This window comes from Macaca thibetana, chromosome 4 (assembly GCF_024542745.1).
Source record: "Macaca thibetana thibetana isolate TM-01 chromosome 4, ASM2454274v1, whole genome shotgun sequence".
NCBI classification, from domain to species: Eukaryota; Metazoa; Chordata; class Mammalia; order Primates; family Cercopithecidae; genus Macaca; species Macaca thibetana.
Genome location: NC_065581.1, coordinates 67,366,189 through 67,389,215, shown reverse-complemented (window position 1 = coordinate 67,389,215; position 23,027 = coordinate 67,366,189). Strand labels below are relative to the sequence as shown.

The 23,027-nt window shown below is 36.5% G+C and overlaps 1 protein-coding gene across 4 annotated transcripts in view; it reads right to left on the bottom strand.

Annotated features, from left to right (window-relative positions):
- COL19A1 (collagen type XIX alpha 1 chain) overlaps positions 1-23,027 on the bottom strand; it is a 336,630-nt gene that overhangs the window by 300,548 nt on the left and 13,055 nt on the right. For all 4 annotated transcript variants that reach the window (XM_050789707.1, XM_050789711.1, XM_050789708.1 and 1 more), the window contains exons 2-4: positions 21,933-22,059; positions 2,823-2,897; positions 1,476-1,575 (exon numbers count right to left, since the gene is read on the bottom strand). In XM_050789707.1, coding sequence (XP_050645664.1) covers positions 1,476-1,575; positions 2,823-2,897; positions 21,933-22,059 — 302 coding nt within the window. The remainder of the gene's footprint in view (positions 1-1,475; positions 1,576-2,822; positions 2,898-21,932; positions 22,060-23,027) is intronic.

Here is a 23,027-nt window from a genome sequence, read left to right as displayed (position 1 = left end):
CTGGCCAGAATTACAGGGGTTTAAAATCCAAAAGAAGGTGGGGAGAGAAAATGCATCTTAATTTTTAAACAGAATGTATTGCCTTTCTTAAATTTATTAATTAAAGTTATCTACTACTAGTTAAGAAACATCTAAATATATACATGTAAGAAATATTGCGCTTTTCATCTTTCCTTTATGGCATATGCATACCTAAGCATGGAACTGCTGTGCCCTGAGAGTTTAATGCCTGCTTATGAGACCACCTGAACAGCAGCCGCTGTAGCACAGGTCTGTACAGTTACATCTGCTGAAGTGTCCCACCTAACAATCATCCATTATATCCCCTGATTTGAAATTCCTTCCTTCCTTAATATTCTTGTTTCTTACCAAGTATTGAGCAGTTTACTTTTAAGGAACCATTTCAGTCATTAAATGAAAATTACCAAAAGTATCACAAAATAGGTTTAAAAGAAACTTTTCTCAAGGAAAAAGTATAGGTTATGAACCTCATTTACCCAGAACATCTGAGGAAGGGCAATGAGATGATTAATGCTTTTTCCCTTTAAGAATTCAAATTTTGAGGTTCTTCACAATCTTGTCTGTCTTAAATATTAGGCTACCGCCCAGGAAGTGAGAACATAAATACATATTTTCACACAAAAACATATGTGTTGCATATTAAGTAGAATTTTGATGGGTTTTTATTGCAGTATATTCATACATGAGAACATTCATCTTGGACTCCAGGAATAATTATCCTGACCATATGTGCTACCTGTCTGCCTGATAACTCAGCTTTCTGAATTACTATCAAGTCATCCTTTAATTATTGTCAACTATGTGGGAAATCACTGTTGCCTTGTATGGCTGCTGACCAATTGTCACTATTTGAATGGAAAGTGATTTTTTTTTTTTTAACTCTAAGTGTATCTGTAGAAAAAAGAAAGAAAAAATAAAACTTTGGTAAATCTATTTTAAAATTAAATGAGTATCAAGACCAAAAATAAAAGCACAAAAACAGCTTTTTATTTACTATGTACGCTATACAATAGATGAGATGAACACCTAAGAGCTAAATTATTTTATTTTAACTTAAGAGGCATAGAAAATCTAAAAATTTATACAATAAATATCAGTCTTTTGGCTCTGAATCTATATAATGCCTTATGTTTTAATGTTTACATTGAAAAACCTAATATTGGTTATGTCTACTTTAAACATAAACAATATTTCTTCAGAAATGGGTTTAATTACTATTCTCTAATGATCGTGCCTTTTTTCTGTACATATAAATGGTATTTACACTGTAGAGCAAAGATTAGATTGCAATGATTTTTATAAACAACAAATACATTAACAACACATTTACCACCGCATTCCAGTGAGGAAGATGCTATTGAAAAACTTTATTTTTAAACCAAATTATTTGAAATCTCCTTAGAAAATAATTTATGAAGTATTATTAAACATAAAGAAAATAATTTTTTACTTACATAGTGTCTCTAATAAGAAGTGCACTTCCCAATTTGAAACAGGTTTTATCACTTTCACAAAATGCGCGTCTTAGAGAAAAGCTCTCTCCTAGATCAAAACCTGTCAAATGCAACAAATGATTCAATACAGCAGTTTTGTTAAATTTAATAAACTAATAGAAATGTTGATTTCTAAACAGAATTTTGTGTTGCCCTTATCTATTAATTGATCTACTTCAAACAAAATCTCGCTGCTTGGGATCAGCTAAATTTCTTGATTTTATTTTTCTCCCTTTAGTGTAAAAGAGAATGAAATTCACTTTGCATATAAAACGTGTAGCCATTTTCCTAGAAAAAATTTCGTGAATATATTTCAAAAAAAATCAATTTTAATTTCCTTTGACCTAGGAATTATCTTAAGTAAAAATTAGAGTAACTCACTGCAGCAGCTCTGATGTCTAAAGTAAGAAAATTAGATTAAAAATAGCACAGCCATTCAGTTTAAATCTAAGCAAACAGCCATTCAGTTTAAATCTAAGCAACCTTTTACAAAATCATGCTTTAAAGAAATGTATATTGATGAGAGGAAATGTTTACACATGAATGTAATATAAGAATTATACGTGTTTGTGTGTCACACGCTCATTAGCATTTACATGGGAGAGAAAGAGGAGGAGGAGAAAAAGAAGGAGAAAGAAAGATAAGAAAGATTACCAAAAGGAAAGATAAGAAGGATTACCAAAATGGTAATCTTGTCTTTATCTGGGTAGTGACATCTTCCTTCTCACAATTTTTTTTCTTCTTCCAAAATTTCTACAATGGTCACAACTTGTATAATTTTAAATAATTTTTTTTTTTCCTCCAAGAAGTTGAGGTATTGTTGATCACAGATTAAACATATAGAACTCTGCTCTCAGAACTTTTTCTACATCATCTACCTTAAATTTTTATGGGCTGGGGGTGGCTCACACCTGCAATCCCAGCACTGTGGGAGGCCAAGGTAGATGGATCACTTGAGACCAGGAGTTCGAGACCAGCCTGGCCAATGTGGTAAAACCCCATCTCTACTAAAAATACAAAAATTAGCCATGTGCCTGTAGTCCCAGCTACTTGGGAGGCTTAGGCAGGAGAATTGCTTGAACCCAGGAGGCAGAGGTTGCAGCGAGCTGAGATTGCACCACTGCACTCCAGCCTGAGTGATAGTGAGACTGAAAAAAAAAAAAAATTAAAAAGAATTCTTAAAATTTTTATGTTAATGCTATGATCTTAAATTGCAGTATCAAAGATTCACCTATAATGTATTCCATATCTAGCATTTGGTGATAATTTTACATAAAATATTACTTTGCAAAGGATTATATTGCCTACCTGAAACTTCAACTTTGTTTATGTTGTCATAGGTCAGCTGATGTCCCTCTATTCTCAGGATAGGGCATGACTCTTCTATTTAAAAAGACAAAAAGCATAGAAGATTTGCATTATGTTTTCTATCAAATTCTTCAAATGAATTTTAATTACACAGTACAATCAGAAACTTAAGATAAAATGGAAATAAATTAAACCATTTATTAAATTTCTGTAAAATGAGGATAAGAACATTACCCACCTCAGTGTTTTTGTGAGGGTTACCTGTGGTTATTTATGTAGAGTGCTAAGAACACTGCTTGGTTCACAGTGAATACATGTTAGTGTTAGCCATTATTATTATAACTAGTATTTGAACACTTTATGTATCCTTGACTTTTGGAAATAAGCTAGTTTTAACATCATTAAACTTTTGTATTCAAAGTAAAACAGTAAAACAAGTGAACTACTAGTGTATTTTATCACAACTTTAATTCAAGTTTTGGTGTTGGGTGATATTAAACTTTAAAAACTAAAGGGAACATATATGGAAGTTACTAAAATAAAATTTAAAAAGCAAAGATCTCTACCATACAAAAGTGGCCTATAATTAAAAAAAAAGAAATAAAATAATTGAGAGAGTTTACTTATGTGCTACGGCACTTAGTGATATTCAAAGAAATAAAAGATAGTCCCAACTCAGTGAATGTACACGTTTAATACTACCACTATACACTGATACAGTAATGGATATGCACATACCAGTTTTTCAACATCTTAGGATATGTTTAAATTGAATCAGGCTAATTCAGTTAATTCAGACAAAATTACAGCCAATTTTTGAATTATGCCAAGATAACTGTACAACTGGACAGTTAAGACCATTAGTTTAACGTTTTAAACTAAATTGATTAAATATTTTGGCATCATTTAATCACAACTTTAATTCTCTATGTCTAAAATTGATGTTTGGGTTTAATAACTTAGAAGTTTTTAATATAGAGAGGAGATAAACTACTTAAAACCAATTTGAAATTGCCGACTCACCAGTTCCCCCTTCATTTAACAAATATATCACAGACCTCAGGTGCAGTGACAGGGTATCATCTTAATATATTTAACCAGAAAATAAATCAGATTCTAAATAATGCTACCACTTAATCAAATTTTAAAATAAGCAGCAAATATACTACAAAAAACATGTTGAACACAATTTGTAAAGTAAGTGAAATTATAGTACTGAGTACTTATAGATATTACTTAGTTAATATGGAAAATTGCTATCTCAGAGATCTTAATACAATTGCAGGCTCTAAATAATAGTAAAATTATTAGAGATTTTGTAAACATTACCAATTAATGATTGGGATTAATAGTCATTTTTATAAAACCCAAACACCTCATCCAAGATCTGGACACTAAAATCTACAAAACATGGCTGACAGAAATTAAAGACCTAAATAACTGAAGGGATAAACAAAATACTTAGAATGCAAGATTTAAAATTGTTAAGATGTTAGTTCTCGGTTTTTATCTCTAGATTCAGAGCAATGCCAATTAAAATCCCAACAGTATGGGGGGGGGGGATGTGTGTGTGTGTGTCTATGTGTAAAACTGACATGCTGATTCTCAAATTTATATGAAACTACAGAAAAAAAGCTAAAATAGTAAAAGGCAAAATTAAAGGAGAATAAGCTAGAGAGCGTTAAGCTATCAGATATAGTTTTTTTTTTATAATGTGGTGTTGGTACACACACAGAAAAACGCAAACATAACCCAAAACATATGGTCTCCTTATTTACCACAGAAAAGACACTCGATTCAGTGGGAAATGGATGGTTGTTTTGCTAAACGGTACTGGGTCAATAGAATATCCATGTAGAAAAACACTGAATGTTGAAACTTACTTCACACCATGCACAAAAACTAACTAAAGATAATCATAGAAATAAATATGAAAGGTAAAACAGTAAAGCATCTACAAGACAACAAAGTCTTCATGAACTTGGGATAGCAAAGATGTCTTAAAAAGAACACAGAAACCATTAACCACAAAAGAAAAGATTGCTAAGTTGAACTTCATTAAAATTAAAATCTTTACTCAAAAGACAACACTAAAAGAGTAAAAAGTCAAGCCATAAATTAGGAGAAGGTACTTCCAGTCCAAATATGCAATAAAGTATCATTTCTAGAATATACAATGAACTCTCACAAATCAATAACAAAAAAAGATTGAAAATCTTATTCTAAAAATGTGCAAAAATATTTAAACACTTCAAAAAAGAGAATATCCAAATGTTCAACCCACATATGAGAAGGTGCTCAATATCATTAGTTATCAGGGAAATGCAAAGTGAAACCACAGTGAGATACCACTAAATGGCTAAAATTAAAGCACTGAGGATGCCAAGTGTTGATGAGGATATGGAGCAATAAAAACTATTCTACATTGCTTGTAGGAGTGAAAATTAGTACACTTTAGAAAACAGTTTGGCAGTATTTACTAAAGCTAAATATATATGAACTGTATGACCTGAAAATTCAAGGAACCAAGAGAAAGGAGTGCCAAAAAAATGAGTGTAAATGGCCCTTTTAGACAAGAATATTAATGGCAGCGTTACTCATAATAGTCTAAAACCGGAAACAACCCAAATGTTTATCAACAAGAAGGAGCAAGATAATTAAATTGTGGCATACACAATGAAAAACTGTATAGCAATTAAAAGGAATAAACTATTGACACATGCAACAACTAGATAAATCTCACAGATATAATATTAAATAGAAAAATATCATTCACCCAAAAAATATTAATGAGAGAGTCAAGTGGGAGGGGGTCCCTGGAGAAACTGCAACCAGCCCTTTCACCGAGGTGGAGCCTTGGGAAGTTCACACCCTTTGCAGTGGGGAGGAGCCTGGCCCTTCCTCTCCCTGTGTGGAACCTGGGATTTGAACAGTCTGGAGGGAAGTGCTCTAGCAGGGACTCTGGCCTAGGGGACTCTTTCCCCCTTTCCTTCCTTTTCACCCAATAAAACCCTGTTTTATTCACCATTCAAATTGTCTGCAAGCCTGAATTTTCATGGCCGTGGGACAAAGAACACCATCTTTAGCTGCACTAAGGAAAAGTCCTGCAACATTTTCAGTGTGCAATGTGGGGGCTCAAGAAGTGGTGAGGGAAATGAGAACACAAAACCTCTCACTGTGGCCTCTAAGCCTTTTCATCCTTGGACTTCTGAGCTTATGGGAAACCTCACCACCACCCACAGTCGCTCCCTGGGGTTGGGAGAATTTTCATGACCTTTTTCTTCCTTTTTCAGGACAGACTGGTGAGCAGCAGCTCCAAGCTGATCTCCACTCCCTGCGCAGGGCTAGGATGCACGGCTCAAAAGTCCCCCACAACCAGCTGACTGGTCCCAGCCACAGAGTGCTGCCACAGCCTTCCTCTTCCCTGGCTAACAGGTTTAACTCTATTGGACAGTAATTAAGCTTAATCTTTTCTTCCTGGTGGAGGAATCAGTTGCATAAGAATAAGAGGTTCTTCCTCAAGCATTAAAAATTTTTTTTTCTTTCCTCCTCTCCACTCCATCAGCAGTTAAGCCTTAAAGATATTTTCCCCCTTTGCTAGGCCAGATCTCCTAACAATCACTGTTCATTTTTTCTGTAAACCTTAATTGTGAAAAAGGATTTGTGGGGTTAGTCTTGGGCTGTAGCCAATCTGGTGTGCTTTGCAAGTCTGTATGGTTTGTGCTGCACGCCTCCATCTTGTTTTACATCCTGAGGGCATGGCCTGTAACTGCTTCGCAAGGCTTTGTTTAGCAATCCTGCCTTAGGGAATAAGTTTCTTTCCGTTTTGATATCTGCATGTTTTCCCATGCCTGTTCTTTAAAAGTCTCGACCCAGCGACTGGGTTTTCTTCTACATGTCTGTGTCCTGTGTGTAATGTCTTTCAAAAGCTCTCTAACTAATTTGGCCTAAAGAAAGATAAGCGCTTGGATCAAATATTTTTTAAAGGGAATATAAAATCTGTGGTACCTTTCAGTTCACATGACTTTAATCTTTGAGAAATAAAAGCCTTAAAGATTATTAGTAAACTGCAGATCAGATGCAAGGTTTGCTAAGTGTTTTAAGGTTACAAACTGCTTTTTGGGTTTTGAGAACTATTTGACTTGCTGGCTTGACAATTGGTAAGGTCTGGGGACATATGGAATAACCAGGCCCTTAATAAAGAAAGCAAACTTTGGCTGCAGTTAGCACAGAAAGCAACTTACCAAGTTTTATCTTAAAGTTAAAAATGCTAGGAATTACTATTATAACACATAATTGAAACTACTGTCTATGAAGAATCAAATTCCATAAAATATTTTCAGAGATTTATTCTGAGTCAAATATGAGTGACCATGGCCTGTGACACAGCCCTCAGGAGGTCCTAACAACATATGCCCAAGGTGGTAGGGTGCAGCTTGGTTTTATATATTTTTAGAGAGGCATCAGACATCAATCAAATACATTTAAGAAATACATTGATTTGGTTCAGAAAGGTGGGACAACTTAAAGTGGGGGCAGGGGGGCAATGCTTCCAGACTATAGGTAAATTTAAACATTTTCTGGCTGACAATTAGTTGAGTTTATCTGAAGACCTGAGATCAATGGAAAGGAATGTTCAGGCTAAGATAAAGGACTGTGGAGACCAAGATTTGTTGTGCAGAGGAATCTCTCAGATAGCAGACTTGTAAAATGTTTATGAGACCTAAAAGAGTACCTGACTGTTAGTTGATTATCTCTTGGATCTGGAAACAAAGGAAAGAAAACAAAGGGGAAAGGAGATTTTCTATATTTCTAGAGAATGTGGACTTTTTTTTTTTTTTGAGATGGAGTCTCGCTCTGTCACCCAGGCTGGAGTGCAATGGTGCAATCTTGGCTCACTGCAAGCTCCGCCTCCCAGGTTCACACCATTCTCCTGCCACGCCCAGGTGATTTTTTGTATTTTTAGTAGAGATGGAGTTTCACCGTGTTATCTAGGATGGTCTTGATCTCCTGACCTCGTGATCCACCCGCCTTGGCCTTCCAAAGTGCTGGGATTACAGGCGTGAGCCACCGTGCCCAGCCAGAATGTGGACTTTTCCCAGAAGAGATTTTGCAGGACAATTTTAAGGTATGGCAAGGAAATATACTTGGGGTAAAACATTGTGATTTTCTTCCTTGTTATGCCAGAGTCAAATTGGAAAGTAAGTCGCAATATACAGGGTTAAATACAACCCATCCGATGAGAAATTATGGTTTGTAGGGCATGACTCCCCAGACCCCTTAGAAAGGAATTTGGGCAAGATAAAAATCAGACCTTAGTCCTCAGTTGCTATTTTAAGTTACTGTAAACCATTAGGGAGATAACCAAACTTTTTTGTCAGTTGTGTTTCTAACTGTAACTACCCTGGACATTTTGCTATTCACAGACAATTGTTGTCTTGTTTTAATCCTTTTCAAAAGATGGTTTCTAATAAGCTATAGAACTGTAACAGGTGCTCTGAAATATAGGCTTATGATAATTTTGGAAACTGTAACATTGTAATAAAGGAAAACAGTACAGGACTCATGAAGAGCTGAAACTTCACAAATATCAAGCAAAACAAGAATTAACTAAATGGACTGAGCTCAGAAAGCTGAAGCAACTTTTTTGACTTTTGGTTGGAATATTGCTGATCCTTGCTTGGGTTTTCATAGTCAAGGAAACTTATTTTGAACTATTTACAACCTTTAACAATTGAGTAAGGGATACTTCTATAAACAAACTTTGGAACATGTTTTTTTTCTCTCTGCCTGGTTCCTCCAGAATTTGGAAACTCCCTGTGAGTATTCTCAACTTATGGCAATATAGCCATTTGCATCAGTGGAATAAGAATCCATTTTTCTTTTGCAGCAGGACACAATGGGAGAAAGTGGTTGTTTTACCAAGGCTTTGACTGGAAGGGTATGCTTACCTTTAAGGAGTCAGTCTCAACTTGCAGGGATGATAGAAGTCCAGTTGCCTCATACCCTTGTCTACACAGTTCCTGTACAGGGTTCATGACGTGTGGTCAGTAAAGAATGTCACTATCTAACAGATCTAGGAGCTCCAAGTTTATTATGGGACCTTAAGAGGAGAGGATCACTCAATTCACAGGTATTTGAGGATAATCCCATGGTTGGGCTCAGCTTTAAAAGGTCTTATGTGAGATTCCTTGGGGAACAGAGGTCCATCAAAGCTAATCCAAAAAACCTATGTAAAAATAACTATTCTTGCTGTATTTTTTGCAAATCATCAGGCCAAGGATAAAGCTAAAGTCTATTTTGCAAACCACTCAGTCCTATGATGATTTGTTTTTTAACAAAAATGAGGACTGGAGAGAAAGAAATCATGTTTCAAAACGTATCATATATTTTTCATTAAATTCTAAACTCACTACTTGTTTTTAAGTTTTCACTTACATTTTAGGCTAACCCTACTTGTTCCTGTGAACCAACCAGCAGTCTCCAGCTGCAGCTCAGAAAGAACAAAAGGGACGGGTAATGTAGAAATCTGGATCAATATTCTAGTTCTGAGCAATTATCCTGCAAATCCTGCCTGGCAATTGGAATAAATAAGATACCCATCACTTGGAGATTTCCTTTTTGGGAAAGTAAGACCAAGAAAGCTAACCAAAGCCAATTACCATGCACCCAAATCTTAGTAAGCATAACTATAGCTACCAGTTATCTGGGTGTCTCACAAGACATCCTTTCCCTCCCTTGTTGGAGGAGGACTCAGTTCCACAGTTTTAACTTAGCATTCGGCTTATGGTAAGAGTCCATGCAACCCCCTCAAGACAAATTTTTATCCCAGACTCAATTCGAAGCTTTGGGTCAAAGCCCTGGGATAGAAAAATGGATCTGAGGGATCCAGAGGCAGAGAATAATGGAAGTCAAAAGGTACAGCACAGATGAGCGTGTGTGGCTGATTAAGCCAACCCCAAGCTTCCTGTTTCATGGATAAAGGTCACATTAATACCCATGGCATAAATGAGGTATAGGGAACTCCAAAGCTACTGACAGTTGGGGGGATAGAGGCATAGGTGAGAGTGGATAATTCCTATTCTCTAGGCCCCCGTTTCATGGGTGAAAGCCACTTTGGCACTCATGGCGGCACCTGCCAAGGTCACTGTGACTTGGGGATGCAAGGAAGGAACAGGGAAAGAGGACGCTCTTCCCTCTCTCCCTCATGTACCCCGGGTACCTGTTAGAAAGAGAAGAAAACCAGGCATGCCTGCTCCCCTCGTTCTACATGGGTAGCCATTCATCTTTAGTCTGTACTCCTTTCAAATGCATCCTGAATCCTTGGGACTCCTTTAAAAGGTGCCCTCTTTTTTTCCTTTCTTCTCCTCTGTCCTCTCTTCACTGATAGGTAATTGTGTCTCTGTACTATGGGACAGTCCCCTCAGATGCATCCTTCAAACGAGAAAGAGTTAATTTCCCAAACCTTAAACTAGTTGGCTTAGGATTGGGCTCAGGGGAAGGGAACACAGAAGCCCAACATGCTGGCAAAAGGGTAAAGTTTTTTTTTTTTTTTTGCTTGTTGAGTGTTTGGCCTCCCTCTCCCTGTGCAAACTGGTAAAAGGCCTTGGAGTTTTTGAGCTGTCCTTATCCCTCCTCTTGTTTCATTTTGATACACATTTTCTAATAACAGGGTTTGTCTGTTCTTGCCTTCAGGCCATCGAACTCCAAACGGTCATGCAACTGCAGACTCTGACAATGGCCCCTTCTCCTGGGAACCCTTACATTGGCCTCTGAGGGAACTCTGACTTCCGTTTCCCCAAAACAGCACCCCCTGTGAGCAGGAAGAAGTTAAGATCGGTTTTTGCCCTTATCCTTAATCTAACAGCAATTAGATGTACTTCTTTAGAGGGAGGAATGAGACAGCCACGTGGGAGGGGATCCTTGGAGAAACTCCAACCACTCTGCCCATTGAGGTTGGAGGGCAGCCTTCCCTGACCACTCTGTGTAATAAAATAACCTCTTCTCCCTCACATATATAAAATTACCAAACATAGCTAATAAAATACAGGATTCCCAGTTACATGTGAATATCAGATAAATAAAAATATTTTTAGTGCAAGTATGTCCCATGCAATATTTGGAACATACTTATACTAAAAAGTAGTTTATTGTTTAAACTTCAAAGTTAACTGGGCATCCTGTATTTTACCTGGTAAACTTAGTCAGATGGCCACACTCTGTGAGGCCAGATATGATGGTAGCTTGGACTAGAGATGGCACTGAAAATGGAAAACATCTTCAATTTCATGGGAAGGAATTGAGAGATACAAGAACCAACAGGAGATGATAAGGGATTGAATGTAGGGAAGAGGGAGATTAGTTGACTGAAATAAATCACACTAGAAAAATAAAAGAAAACTTGGCAAGGAGTAAGTTAATTTGTAGTGGGGAAGAGGAGAAATTAAAAATGTTAAATCTGACATGCCATTAAGAAAGTCAAACAATGGAGTTATCGAATAGACAGTTAGAAATGGAATTCAAAAGAGAGGGGAGGCCTGAAAGGTACATTCTGGAGTGACTGACATATAAATCCTATGTAAAACTGTGTCTGGAGTTGGTTCCTTCTGGTGGGTTCTTGTCTCGCTGACTTCAAGAATGAAGTCGCAGACCTTTGCAGTTAGTGCTACAGCTCTTAAAGATGGTGTGTCCAGAGTTTGTTTCTTCTGATGTGTCCGGAGTTTATTCCTTCCGGTGGGTTCATGGTCTCGCTGACCTCAAGAATGAAGCTGCAGACCTTCACGGCGAGTGTTACACCTCTTAAAGGTGGTGCTCACTCTTTGAGTCAAAGAGTGAGCAGCAGTGAGATTTATTGTGAAGAGTGAAAGAACAAAGCTTCCACAGCATGGAAGGGGACCCGAGCAGATTGCCACTGTGGGCTGGGGTGGCGAGCTTTTATTTCCTTATTTGTCCCCATCCACGTCCTGCTGATTGGTCCATTTTACAGAGTGCTGATTGGTCCATTTTACAAAATGCTGATTGGTCCATTTTACAGAGTGCTGATTGGTGCATTTACAATCCTTTAGCTAGACACAGAGCACTGATGGGTGCGTTTTTACAGAGAGCTGATTGGTGCATTTACAATCCTTTAGCTAGACACAGAGTGCTGATTGGTGCGTTTTTACAGAGTGCTGATTGGTGTGTTTACAATCCTTTAGCTAGACAGAAAAGTTCTCCAAGTCCCCACTCGACCCAGGAAGTCCAGCTGGCTTCGCCTCTCAAAACCATGGGAAGGATGAGATCACACAGTGAGTGAGATAAAAAAAGAACAGGGGCAAGGAGTGTCTCCTGAGAAATTGTAACATATCACTTGTCCATTTTTCCTGCTTTGGTTTTTCTATTTCTTCATAGCTCCAGAATTATCATACAGGAAATTATTATTAGTATTACATGTAAAGTCACAATGAAAATCTGCCTAGTCTGATAGAAGTTCTATTTAGCAGTCTTCTCCAACATGCATTAAGAAAAATAATTTTCTTCACAAACAGTAAAGCTCATGGCAGCTCTTTCCTCAAGGTTAGAGTTGGGGAAGATAAAGAGCAACAATATACCATAGATACAGAACTGGCTTGTTTTCCTTTCATAAACGAATCAAAATAAGAGGCTTTAGGCATTTTGCATTTAAAAAAAAAAAAAAGGCTTCTTAAAAAAAGAAGATCTCTTTGTTTCCTTGTTACTAGTTGCCCTCAACCCCCCTGTACACATCATACTTTGCCAATACATCTGATAAAAGAATATCGAGCATATCAGGTTGGGAAAAAAACACTAGTTAGCAAAAAATAGGTAAAGTAACACTGGACAATGATAAAACTAATATGGAAGTGTGAACAAACAAGAAAAAATGGGAACACAGCTTTGGTTTTTGTTTTTTGGGGGTTTTTTTTTTGAGATGGAGTCTCACTCTGTCGCCCAGGATGGAGTGCAGTGGTGCAATCTCAGCTCACTGCAACCTCCACCTCCCTGGTTCAAGAAATTCCCCTGCCTCAGTCTCCTGAGTAGCTGGGATTACAGGTGCCCGCCACCACGCCTGGCTAATTTTTTTGTATTTTTAGTAGAGAGGGGTTTCACTATGTTGGCCAGATTGGTCTCCAACTCCTGACCCTCAGGCAATACGCCCACTTTGGCCTCCCAAAGTGATGGGATTATAGGTGTCCTCTTTTTTTACCTTTCTTCTCCTCTGTCCTCTTTTCACTGATAGGTAATTGTGTCTCTGTACTATGGGACAGTCCCCTCAGATGCATCCTTCAAACTAGAAAGAGTTAATTTCCCAAACCTTAAACTAGTTGGCTTAGGATTGGGCTCAGGGGAAGGGAACACAGAAGCCCGACATGCTGGCAAAAGGGTAAAGTTTTTTTTTTTTTTTTTTTGCTAGTTGGGTGTTTGGCCTCCCTCTCCCTGTGCAAACTGGTAAAAGACCTTAGAATTTTTGAGCTGTCCTTATCCCTCCTCTTGTTTCATTTTGATACTTGTTTTCTGATAACTGAGTTAGTCTGTTCTTGCCTTCAGGCCATCAAACTTCAAACAGTCATGCAACTGGAGACTCTGACAATGGCCCCTTCTGCTGGGAACCCTTACGTTGGCCTCTGAGGGAACTCTGACTTCCGTTTCCCCAAAACAGCACCTCCTGTCGGCAGGAAGCAGTTAAGGTCAGTCTTCATCCTTATCCTTAATCTAACAGCAATTAGATGTACTTCTTTAGAGAGGGGAATGAGACAGCCAGGTGGGAGGGGATCCTTGGAGCAACTCCAACCAGCCTGCCCACTGAGGTGGAGCCTCGGGAACTTCACGCCCTTTGCAGCCGGAGGAGCCTGGCCCCTCTTCTTCCTGTGTGGAAACTGGGATTCAATTGGCCTGGTGGGAAGTGCTCTAGCAGGGACTCTGGCCTGGCGAGAGTTCCTGTTTCCCTGTTTCCTTCCTTTTCACCCAATAAAACCCTGTCTTACTCACTATTCAAATTGTCTGTGAGCCTGAATTTTCATGGCCATGGGACAAAGAACTCCATCTTTAGCTGAACTAAGGAAAAGTCCTGCAACATTAATACATACTGTATAATTCCATTTATACAAAATTCTAGAGATTATACAACGAATCTTTGTCAGTGTAGTGGCTACTGTGGTGAAATGTTAGCTAGGAGCAGGTACACAGAAGGCTTCTGGGGTTTTGAGAATGTATATTTAGGTCTGAGTAGTAGTTACAATGGTATAAATCTATCTGTAGAAATTCACTGCACTGTGCACTAAGATTTGTCAACTTTGGTGTGTGTAATATCTCAACAAAAGGAGGAAAATAGCATCTCTGTGAGAAAATATTTTAAGCTAAAAATGACTCTTGAAAAACTCAAAATTCCATTCTTATCATATTTTTATAATGACTATGAGTGACTATGTAACCATAATAAATAAGATTAAATTACTCACAATGTTCGTAGGGAAGCCCCAGTAGGTGATTAGCAAAACAAGTCTCAAGATAGTAATGAGAAGAAGGTATACTGGCCTATTGCCAAGTTGGAAACAGCATATATCTTATTTAAATTCTTCTGAGGCCTTAGCGAATATGTGATGATTTCAAAGTAATAAACCATGACTTTGAAATGAATGGAATTCAACATTTCTAACAACATTTATGAAAGTCTACACTAAAAGTCTTTATGAAAATCAAATGCCATTTCATATCTTTAGCATACGTGCTTTGTGGTGAAAAACTGAAAAAGTTAAAATTAAATGTTAATTATTTACATGTAAGATTTAAGGCACAATAATCTGAATACATGAATATTATGGATTCATTGCACGAAAATGGCAAGGCAGTGGAAATAGCTATCACAAGGTGGGTATATTCATTTCTTTAAGTATTAAAATACATATTTTAATATAAAGTAAAGCACACTTTTGAGTAAGTGTGCATGTACCTTGAAGGACTACAGAAAAGACTCAAATATCCAAATATCATGTCAAGTAGACAAAGGCAAAGCACCGTGTCATTTCAAAGGCTCTCTGGACTATTGCAAAAGTAATGACTAAAATTTCACCACAAAAAAAAATTGCACTGCTTTTTCCATTCATCCACCCATGAACACTTAGGTTGTTTCTATGTCTTAGCTTTTGTGAATAATGCTGCAATGATATGGGGGTGCAGATATATCTTCACAAGGTGGGGATTTCATCTCTTTGGATGTAGACCCAAAAGAGGGGTTGCTGGATCATATGATAGTTCTATTTTTTATTTCTTCAGAACCTCCATACTGTTTTCCATAATGGCTATAATCAATCCACATTCCCACCAACAGTGTGCTAGAGTCCTCTTTTCTGCATATCCTTGCCACATTTGTGTTATCTCTTGTCTTTTTGATAATAGCTATCCTTATAGGTATGAGGTAATGTCTCGTCGTGGTTTAATTTGCATTTCCTTTATGATTAGTAATGTTGAGCACTTTTTCATATACCTGTTGGACATTTTTATCTCTTTTTTGTAGAAGTACGTATTTCAATCCTTTGCCCATTTTTAAATCAGATTATTTGTTTTACTGATATTGAGTTTTAAAAATGCTTCATACATTTTGGATATTAACTATCAGATAAGTAGTTTGCAATTATTTTTTCCCAGCCCATAGGTTGTCTTTTCATTTTGTTGATTGTTTCCTTCACTGTGTATAAGTGTTTTAGTTTGATTTAGTCCCATTTATTTACTTCCACTTTTGTAGCCTGAGATTTTCATGTGATATCCAAAAATGATTGCCAAGGTCAATGTTGGGGAACTATTCCCCCATGATCATTTCTGGGAGTTTTATGGGTTTTGTTATTACATTTAGACATTTTATCCAATGGAATATAATTCAGCCTTAAAAAAAAGAAAATCTTTCCATTTGCCACAGCATAGATAGACCTTAAGGATAGTATGCTAAGTGAAATAAGCCAGACACAGGAGAAAAAATATTGTGTGATCCCACATGTGGAATATTTTTTAAAAGAGCTTAAATACACAGAGACAGAGAATAAAACAGCATTTATCACTGGTGTGAGGAGGGTAGGAAATGGAGAAATACACTTTAAAGGATACAAAATAGCAGATATGTAGGATAAATGTATCTAGAGATGGAATGTGCAACATAAGGACTAAGAAAATACAATAAAATTGTATTGCCTTTGAGATTTTCATTTAATAAGATTTAGCCACTCGTTACAAAAATAAGTAACTATGTGAGATGATAGGTATGTTATTCTGTTCACTACAAAAGTCATTTAATTATATCCATCCCATAATATGCTATAGACCTCAAATATACACCATAAAATTTATTTTTAAAATGTCTATACTTTTTTAAAAAGATGTACTGCTTAGAAAACCTTAATCAACGGATCTTTTTCAAAAGCAAATGCAAATGTTTTTAACAAATTCATACTAAGATGTTAATAACTATCAGCCCCACTTTCCTCCTGATTTAGCTTGAAGGACCTGGGTAAATTACAGAGTTGGTGGGGGGTACTGAAAAGAGTCAAAGGGGCCCAGCGTGGTGGCTCATGCCTATAATCCCAGCACTTTGGGAGGCCAAGGTGGGCGGATCATTTGAGGTCAGGAGTTCAAGACCAGCCTGACCAACATGATGAAACCTCATCTCTACTGAAAATACAAAAAATTAGCCAGGTGTGGTGGCACATTTCTGTAGTCCCTCTACCTGGGAGGCAGAGGCGGAGGTTGTAGTGAGCCGAGATCACGCCACTGCACTCCAGTTTGGGTGACAGAGTGAGACTCAGTCTCAAAAAAAAGAAAGAAAGAAAGAAAGGAAGGAAGGAAGGAAGGAAGGAAGGAAGGAAGGAAGGAAGGAAGGAAGGAAGGAGCCAAAGGAAGGTAGCTAGATCACATTTGGGTATATCATTATTTTATCTAGATTACCTACAAAGAAAATACATACTTTAAAAAAGATGTTTACCCATTCTTGTTCCAAAAATTAGAATCCTGAGCACCTAAGAACAAGTCATCCAAGAGGAGTTAAGATCACAGAGCCAGCCACTCAATGGTGGAGTAGAAACAAAACACAAGTTTCCCATAACTAACTTCTCCCCCCTCTGTATTGAACATTGCTTCTTAAATACATATTTTAAACAAAACAATAGCATACCTAAGAAATTATCTTCATTGTTTAGTAGAAATGCATTATGCTCCCACCCTCAAACGTGTGCTTAAACACACACACACACGCACACACAGAGAAAATCACTTTTCCCCTTAATCTCTCTGTGTTATCCTACTGGTTTGACCTCCTATTGTACTGCTAGGCATTCTAATCTTAAGATCACATCCCATCTTTTGTTAAACATTTTTCCTCTCATTGGTGTAATACTTCTTTTTTTTTTTTTCCCCCTGAGATGAAGTCTTGCTCTGTCACCCAGGCTGGAGTGCAGTGGTGTGATCTCGGCTCACTGCAACCTCCGCCTCCTGGGTTCAAGCGATTCTCCTGCCTCAGCCTCCCAAGTAGCTGGGATTACAGGCGCCTGCCATCATGCGTGGCTAATCTTTATATTTTTAGTAGAGACAGGGTTTCACCATATTGGCCAGGCTGGTCTTGACCTCCTGACCTCAGGCAATCTGCCTGCCTCGGCCTCCCAAAGTGCTGGGATTACATGCGTGAGCCACAGAGCCTGGCCCGGTCTGATGCTTTCTATACCCATTCATATAAATCTTCAGTTTAATACAGTATTCACCAAAGGTATGTTGAAACCCACTTTTCCACTTTTTTTTATTATTCCCTGAAAGTATGTTGAATTCCTTTTTTCTCCTCTCAAATGGCTAAGAAGCTCAGACCAGCTAAAATCCAATCTTTTAATGTTTTGTTTTTTCAAATGATTTAATACCTAAAAGATCTGTGTATATTGCTGATACTCAGACTGAAAATGGACTAGTTGCTCTCTGGACACAGAGGCTTCTGGCCTTAGGAAAAGCCAGGGGATGAGGTAATTCCTTGGGTACTACAAAAACAAAAGGGAAAATCAAAGTTATAGTCATCATACAAAATAAACATAAACATGTTCTGTTATACTCTTTGCAGTTTAGTGAGGGTTCCTGTATTACTTACACTATTAATATACCAGTTTACTGATTGCAGGGAAAGAAGACATAATTTGTCTGGTCAAGATATAATTTATATTTTAACTTTGCTAAAATGCACATATCTCCACACATCTGTACTTTAATAACAATGCATTATGAATAATACAATACGACAATATTCAATTAACTGTGAAATAAGGCTTCCAAGAGGTAATGAGGGGCATACATTCAGAAGCCTGCCTGTCCACCTGATATCCGGGAAGGGTCTACAGGGCAAAGGTTGAACATCTTCCAAGAGGTTTCACAGGACAGGATTTATTGCTTTGGCGAATTTACCAGAGTCCGAGGTCTAGCCTTTGACCATGCAGGCTTAGAAATCAGATTTTGACAACACAGAAAGTACAGATGCATTTCTCAGGAGCCATGTACCCTCACACCTCCTCCCCCTCATTCACTTGACTCCAGTCTCCCGGTTTTTCTTGCTGTTTCTCCCACATGCCAAGCATGCCCCTGCCTCAGAGCCTGAGGACCAAGTGACTGCTTCCCAGGTGTTCATGTGCCTTGCCCTCACACTGCCTTCATGCCTCTGCTTAAATGCCCAATTCTTCCAAAGGAAAATACCTAGTTAGAAGCTATATTATTAATTTAATCATTGTGAAGCTTTCCTCCACTTTCAAAATTTAGGAGTTACAAAGTACATTTGTCAATGAAGGATTTTTACATGGTACCAATGTTGAACACAAGAATTTCTTAAAAACACAAAATACAATTCTCTATATAACAGCATACATTTTACTCTGAGTTTAAGCGTGAAGTGTTTGCCAACTAGTAAAAGCCACATTTTGGAATAATAGGTTTTTTTCCTTGTAATTCTTTGTAATTAATAGAAAACTACCTTAGAATGGTTTATGTGAATAGTTACAGGCCTAAATTTAAATTTATAATCAAGTCAATCTGGACACTTAAACTGAAGATTTATCATAATGAAAAGAAAATGTGTTACTTAAAAGGCATTCTGTCATTTTCATTTATTTAGCCTGTTTTTTTTTTAACTCTGGTTTTCTGTTTCTTATTGCTTTTTATGACGATATAGTACTTTTGCCTTAGAACAGATTAAAGAAAATAGATGAAACTTTAATTATTTGATACATAGTCTTCTATATTAGAGGAAAGAGTTTTACGCAACTAATTAAAATAAGTTTTGAGATTTTCTAGCATTGTATATATTTTAACACAATTCTCTTCCCCACCTTCTTTTGACAAGTAACTGAGCTGAAACTGTCACATTCAAATGGAAGTTCATTTGCAGTAGGAAAACAAACAAATATACCTTATCCCGTGATCTCAATATAATAGGAAAATTGATGAAAGAATATGAAATGACTGAATTCCTAATACCTTCAAAATTTTAAAATTCAAGTTATTATTGAATCTCTCCATATTACTCTTAAATTCTGTCTCAACTGGGACAATTCCAGGTAATTATTAAACATACCGAAGTGTTAAGGTAAAGCAATTAAAAGGCCCAATCTATCTGTCATATATTTAGGTTTAATAGTAAACTGTTGACAACTTCACAGACTCCAACACTGAAACCCTAGCCTCTCTCTCAGATTTGTTATATTTTATTTTTAGATGTAATCACTTCCCTCCGGTAAATGGTTAGTGACCACACGCGCAGGTCTGCACATGAGGAAACTAAAAAGGGAACCTTGCACTGTGAATCAGATACACAAGACACAAGAAGGGTCTCCTTCCAGGCCATGCCCAGTGTGTCATATTCTTCAATAATCCCTTTGACAGTGCTGTGCTGACATTTTCAATTAATGCAAACGATACTTGAAGTTAAGCAATTTCCATCACACATTCAGTATGTGTTGCTTTACGAACACCCTCTATCAAATGGCATGATAAAAATAACATAATTTTTTTCTTTTATTAATTTCCCTTAATGCTTCATGTTAAGTGAATCTTGTTAGAGTTCAGATTAATTTTGAATTCATACTGTTGGGAAAATCATTCAGAAAGATTAATTCAGCAAAGTAAATTGGATAAGAATATATGCATTTTGGTAGTCCTACACATCATGTAACCTGATTAAAGAGTTGAGATACTAGAGCTACAAAAGCAAACATTCAGGGGAATCCCAAGATGGGGAACTGTTAGTTATACAAGATGATTACGTTCTAGACATCTGCTGTATAATACCGTGTTTATAATTAACAGTACTGTGTTATACACTTAAACATTTGTTAAGAGGGGAGACCTCATGTTAAGTGTTCTTATCACAATTTTAAAAAGTTACTAAAGGTAAACAATAAAATAAAATAACAACAAAAAAAGGAACCTTGGCATAAAATGGTGCATAAAATGCAAGGTAACCAAATCAGGTGAAAGGAAAAAAAGAAAACCAAAATGTCTGTTAATTATCTCAAAGGTAAGTGTTTCTCTAAGAGTTTTCCTCAGATAATCCTGCATTATATTCATCTGTGGAACTTATTAAAGATGTAAATTACTGAATCCCACCCCAGTATGACCTGCAAAATGGGGATATGTGAGAGGAGGACTCAGGAATCAAATACGTAAGGTGATTCTTTTTCACACTAAAATTGGAGAACCGTTTATTTAGGTCCTTCAAATCCTTGCTATCATCAAGAACATTTACTACCCACTAGCATGTGCCTAAAAACTGTCCCTATTTAACCAAAGATTAATTCTTCCTTCTAACTAAAAAAGTCCTGTCATCTCAGATTAAATTGTGAAGCACATTACCTGCTATATTTCTTTACAAAAAGAGACTCAGAAATTCCGAAGAGTAGAAATAGTATCAGAATAAACTCCGCTGCCCTATGCATCTCATTTCCTTTTTTACATATTGTAGTTGCCATGAGTCACAGCTGATTAATTTCTCACTGAAGAAAGAAAGTGTTTCCCCCCACAAATTGTATGACAGTCACAGGATGTCTTTTGTACAATAACAGAATATTTAAACTTTCATGTGGATTATTTTAGGAAATGCACCTTCTGCCAAATAATAAAAAATCATAATGACTTACATAACACTCTGAAAGATTATGATGTGTTAGATCTTTATGAGTAATTGTATTTTATGTGTGTCTCAAACTCAAAAGTCTCTACTAGAGTGGGTTTATACTTGTTCAGCAAAAATTATTGAAAAAAATATTCAAAAGAATAGGCACAATAATAGTCTCAGAATACATAATCATATGTGATTATCATCAGAATACATTATATGTGATTTTTTTGCATAGGAAAGATGAAGTTTCTCTTTCCCTAGCAAATGCCTTCTCCAATGTGTCTAATTCAACCTTGTAATATGAATTACATTTAGCTAAGTAACTTATACACACTCAATGTTCAAGAAAGGTCTTCCAAATTAACCACATAATCAATTTCAAAAAGCAGAGGTGAAGGTAAATATTTCAAATTTCCCTTAAGCCTTTTGGAAATATTTATGAAAAGACTGATAAATTTAATTGCAAATACTGTCTATTTAGTTAAAAAGTGCTCTAAAGATCTGTCAACCTTTTGTTTGCCTCATCTAAGATACTACAAAATGAACATATAATTAAACTACATTTCCTTTTATACCTCCTATCCAATTTTTCACTTTTACCTAATTAAGATTAGATATGTCCTTGTTAATCCTAATTAGTAATGAGTTTCCATACTTATAACTTGCATAATTATTGAAAAAGAAAGGGAAAGATATATAATGTCATATATACACACACAGAGGCACACATGCATGTATGTATACTTGTAAATAATGAAGACGAAAGGAAGACATAGACTAATATACTATGCATATGAAAAAAAAATGAGGTAATTTTAAGAATTCCTAATGTACATCATGGGAAGATCAATGGAAGAAAGCAATGAATTGTAATTCATTCTGTTATAGTAGATTCATCTATGGCCTTTTCAATCTTAACAAGATTTGTTTTAATGATTTAAAGGCTATAAATAACATTTGGTGATTAGGCAAAGAGTTGGCCTGGATACCTGTCTTGTCCCTAATGGTCACGGAAGTGGAAGCAGGAAGCAGGAACACTGACATCCAAAGCCAAAGTTTCCAAGGGCCAGTGAGTCTCATTGTGCCTTGAAACCATGTGAACAAGTGGCCACAGATCTGCAACAACAACAACAACAACAAAAATCTGAATCAAGTTTATTGTATGCAGCTCCTTTCAACATCTCCAGAAAATCTTACCAAAGCAAAAACAATCAATTTTACATCACATATCATCATATAACAGGATATATGATTATATATGCAACTGTGTATCTCAATATCTTAATCCGTATAACAGCTCTGAAAAGATGTTCAGATTAGTTTCTAGTTAGTTATTGATGTCGATACAGCTTCTTATCAGCTAAATTTTCTCTGCTTTTAAATTTTTTTAAGCAACTACGCTTACAGTGACACTTTTTTATTTTTAAAAATTGTGGTCAAATACACATAATATAAAATTTACATTCATAACCATTTTTAAATACACAGTTCAGTGGAATTAAATAAATTCATACTGCTGTGCAACCATCCATCTGCAGAACATTTTTCATTTTGCAAAACTGAAACTCTGTGCTCATTAAAAAAAAATTTCCCATTTTCCTCTCCCCTAACTCCCAGCAGCCTACATTCTACTTTCTTTCTCTATGAATTTGAGTAATCTAGGTACTTCATATAAGTGGAATCATTCAGTATTTGTATCTGTGTGACTTTATTTCACTTAACATATGTACTAAAGGTTCATCATGTTGTACATTGTGTCAGAACTTCCTCCTCTTTTAAAGCTGAATAATATTTCATTGTATGTATATACCACATTTGTTCATCTATTCATCCATCAATGGACATTTGGGTTGCTCCCATCTTTTGGCTATTGTGAATAATACTGCTATGAACATAGATATACAAATACCTGTTTGAGTCCCTGTTTTCAATTCTTTTGGGTATACACCCAGAATCAGAAGTAGAATTGCTAACAATACAATAATTCTATTTTTAATTTTCTGAGAAACCAGACTACTGTTTTCTATAACAGCTGCACCATTTTCATTCTCACTAACAATGCACAAGGGCTCCAATTTCTCCAT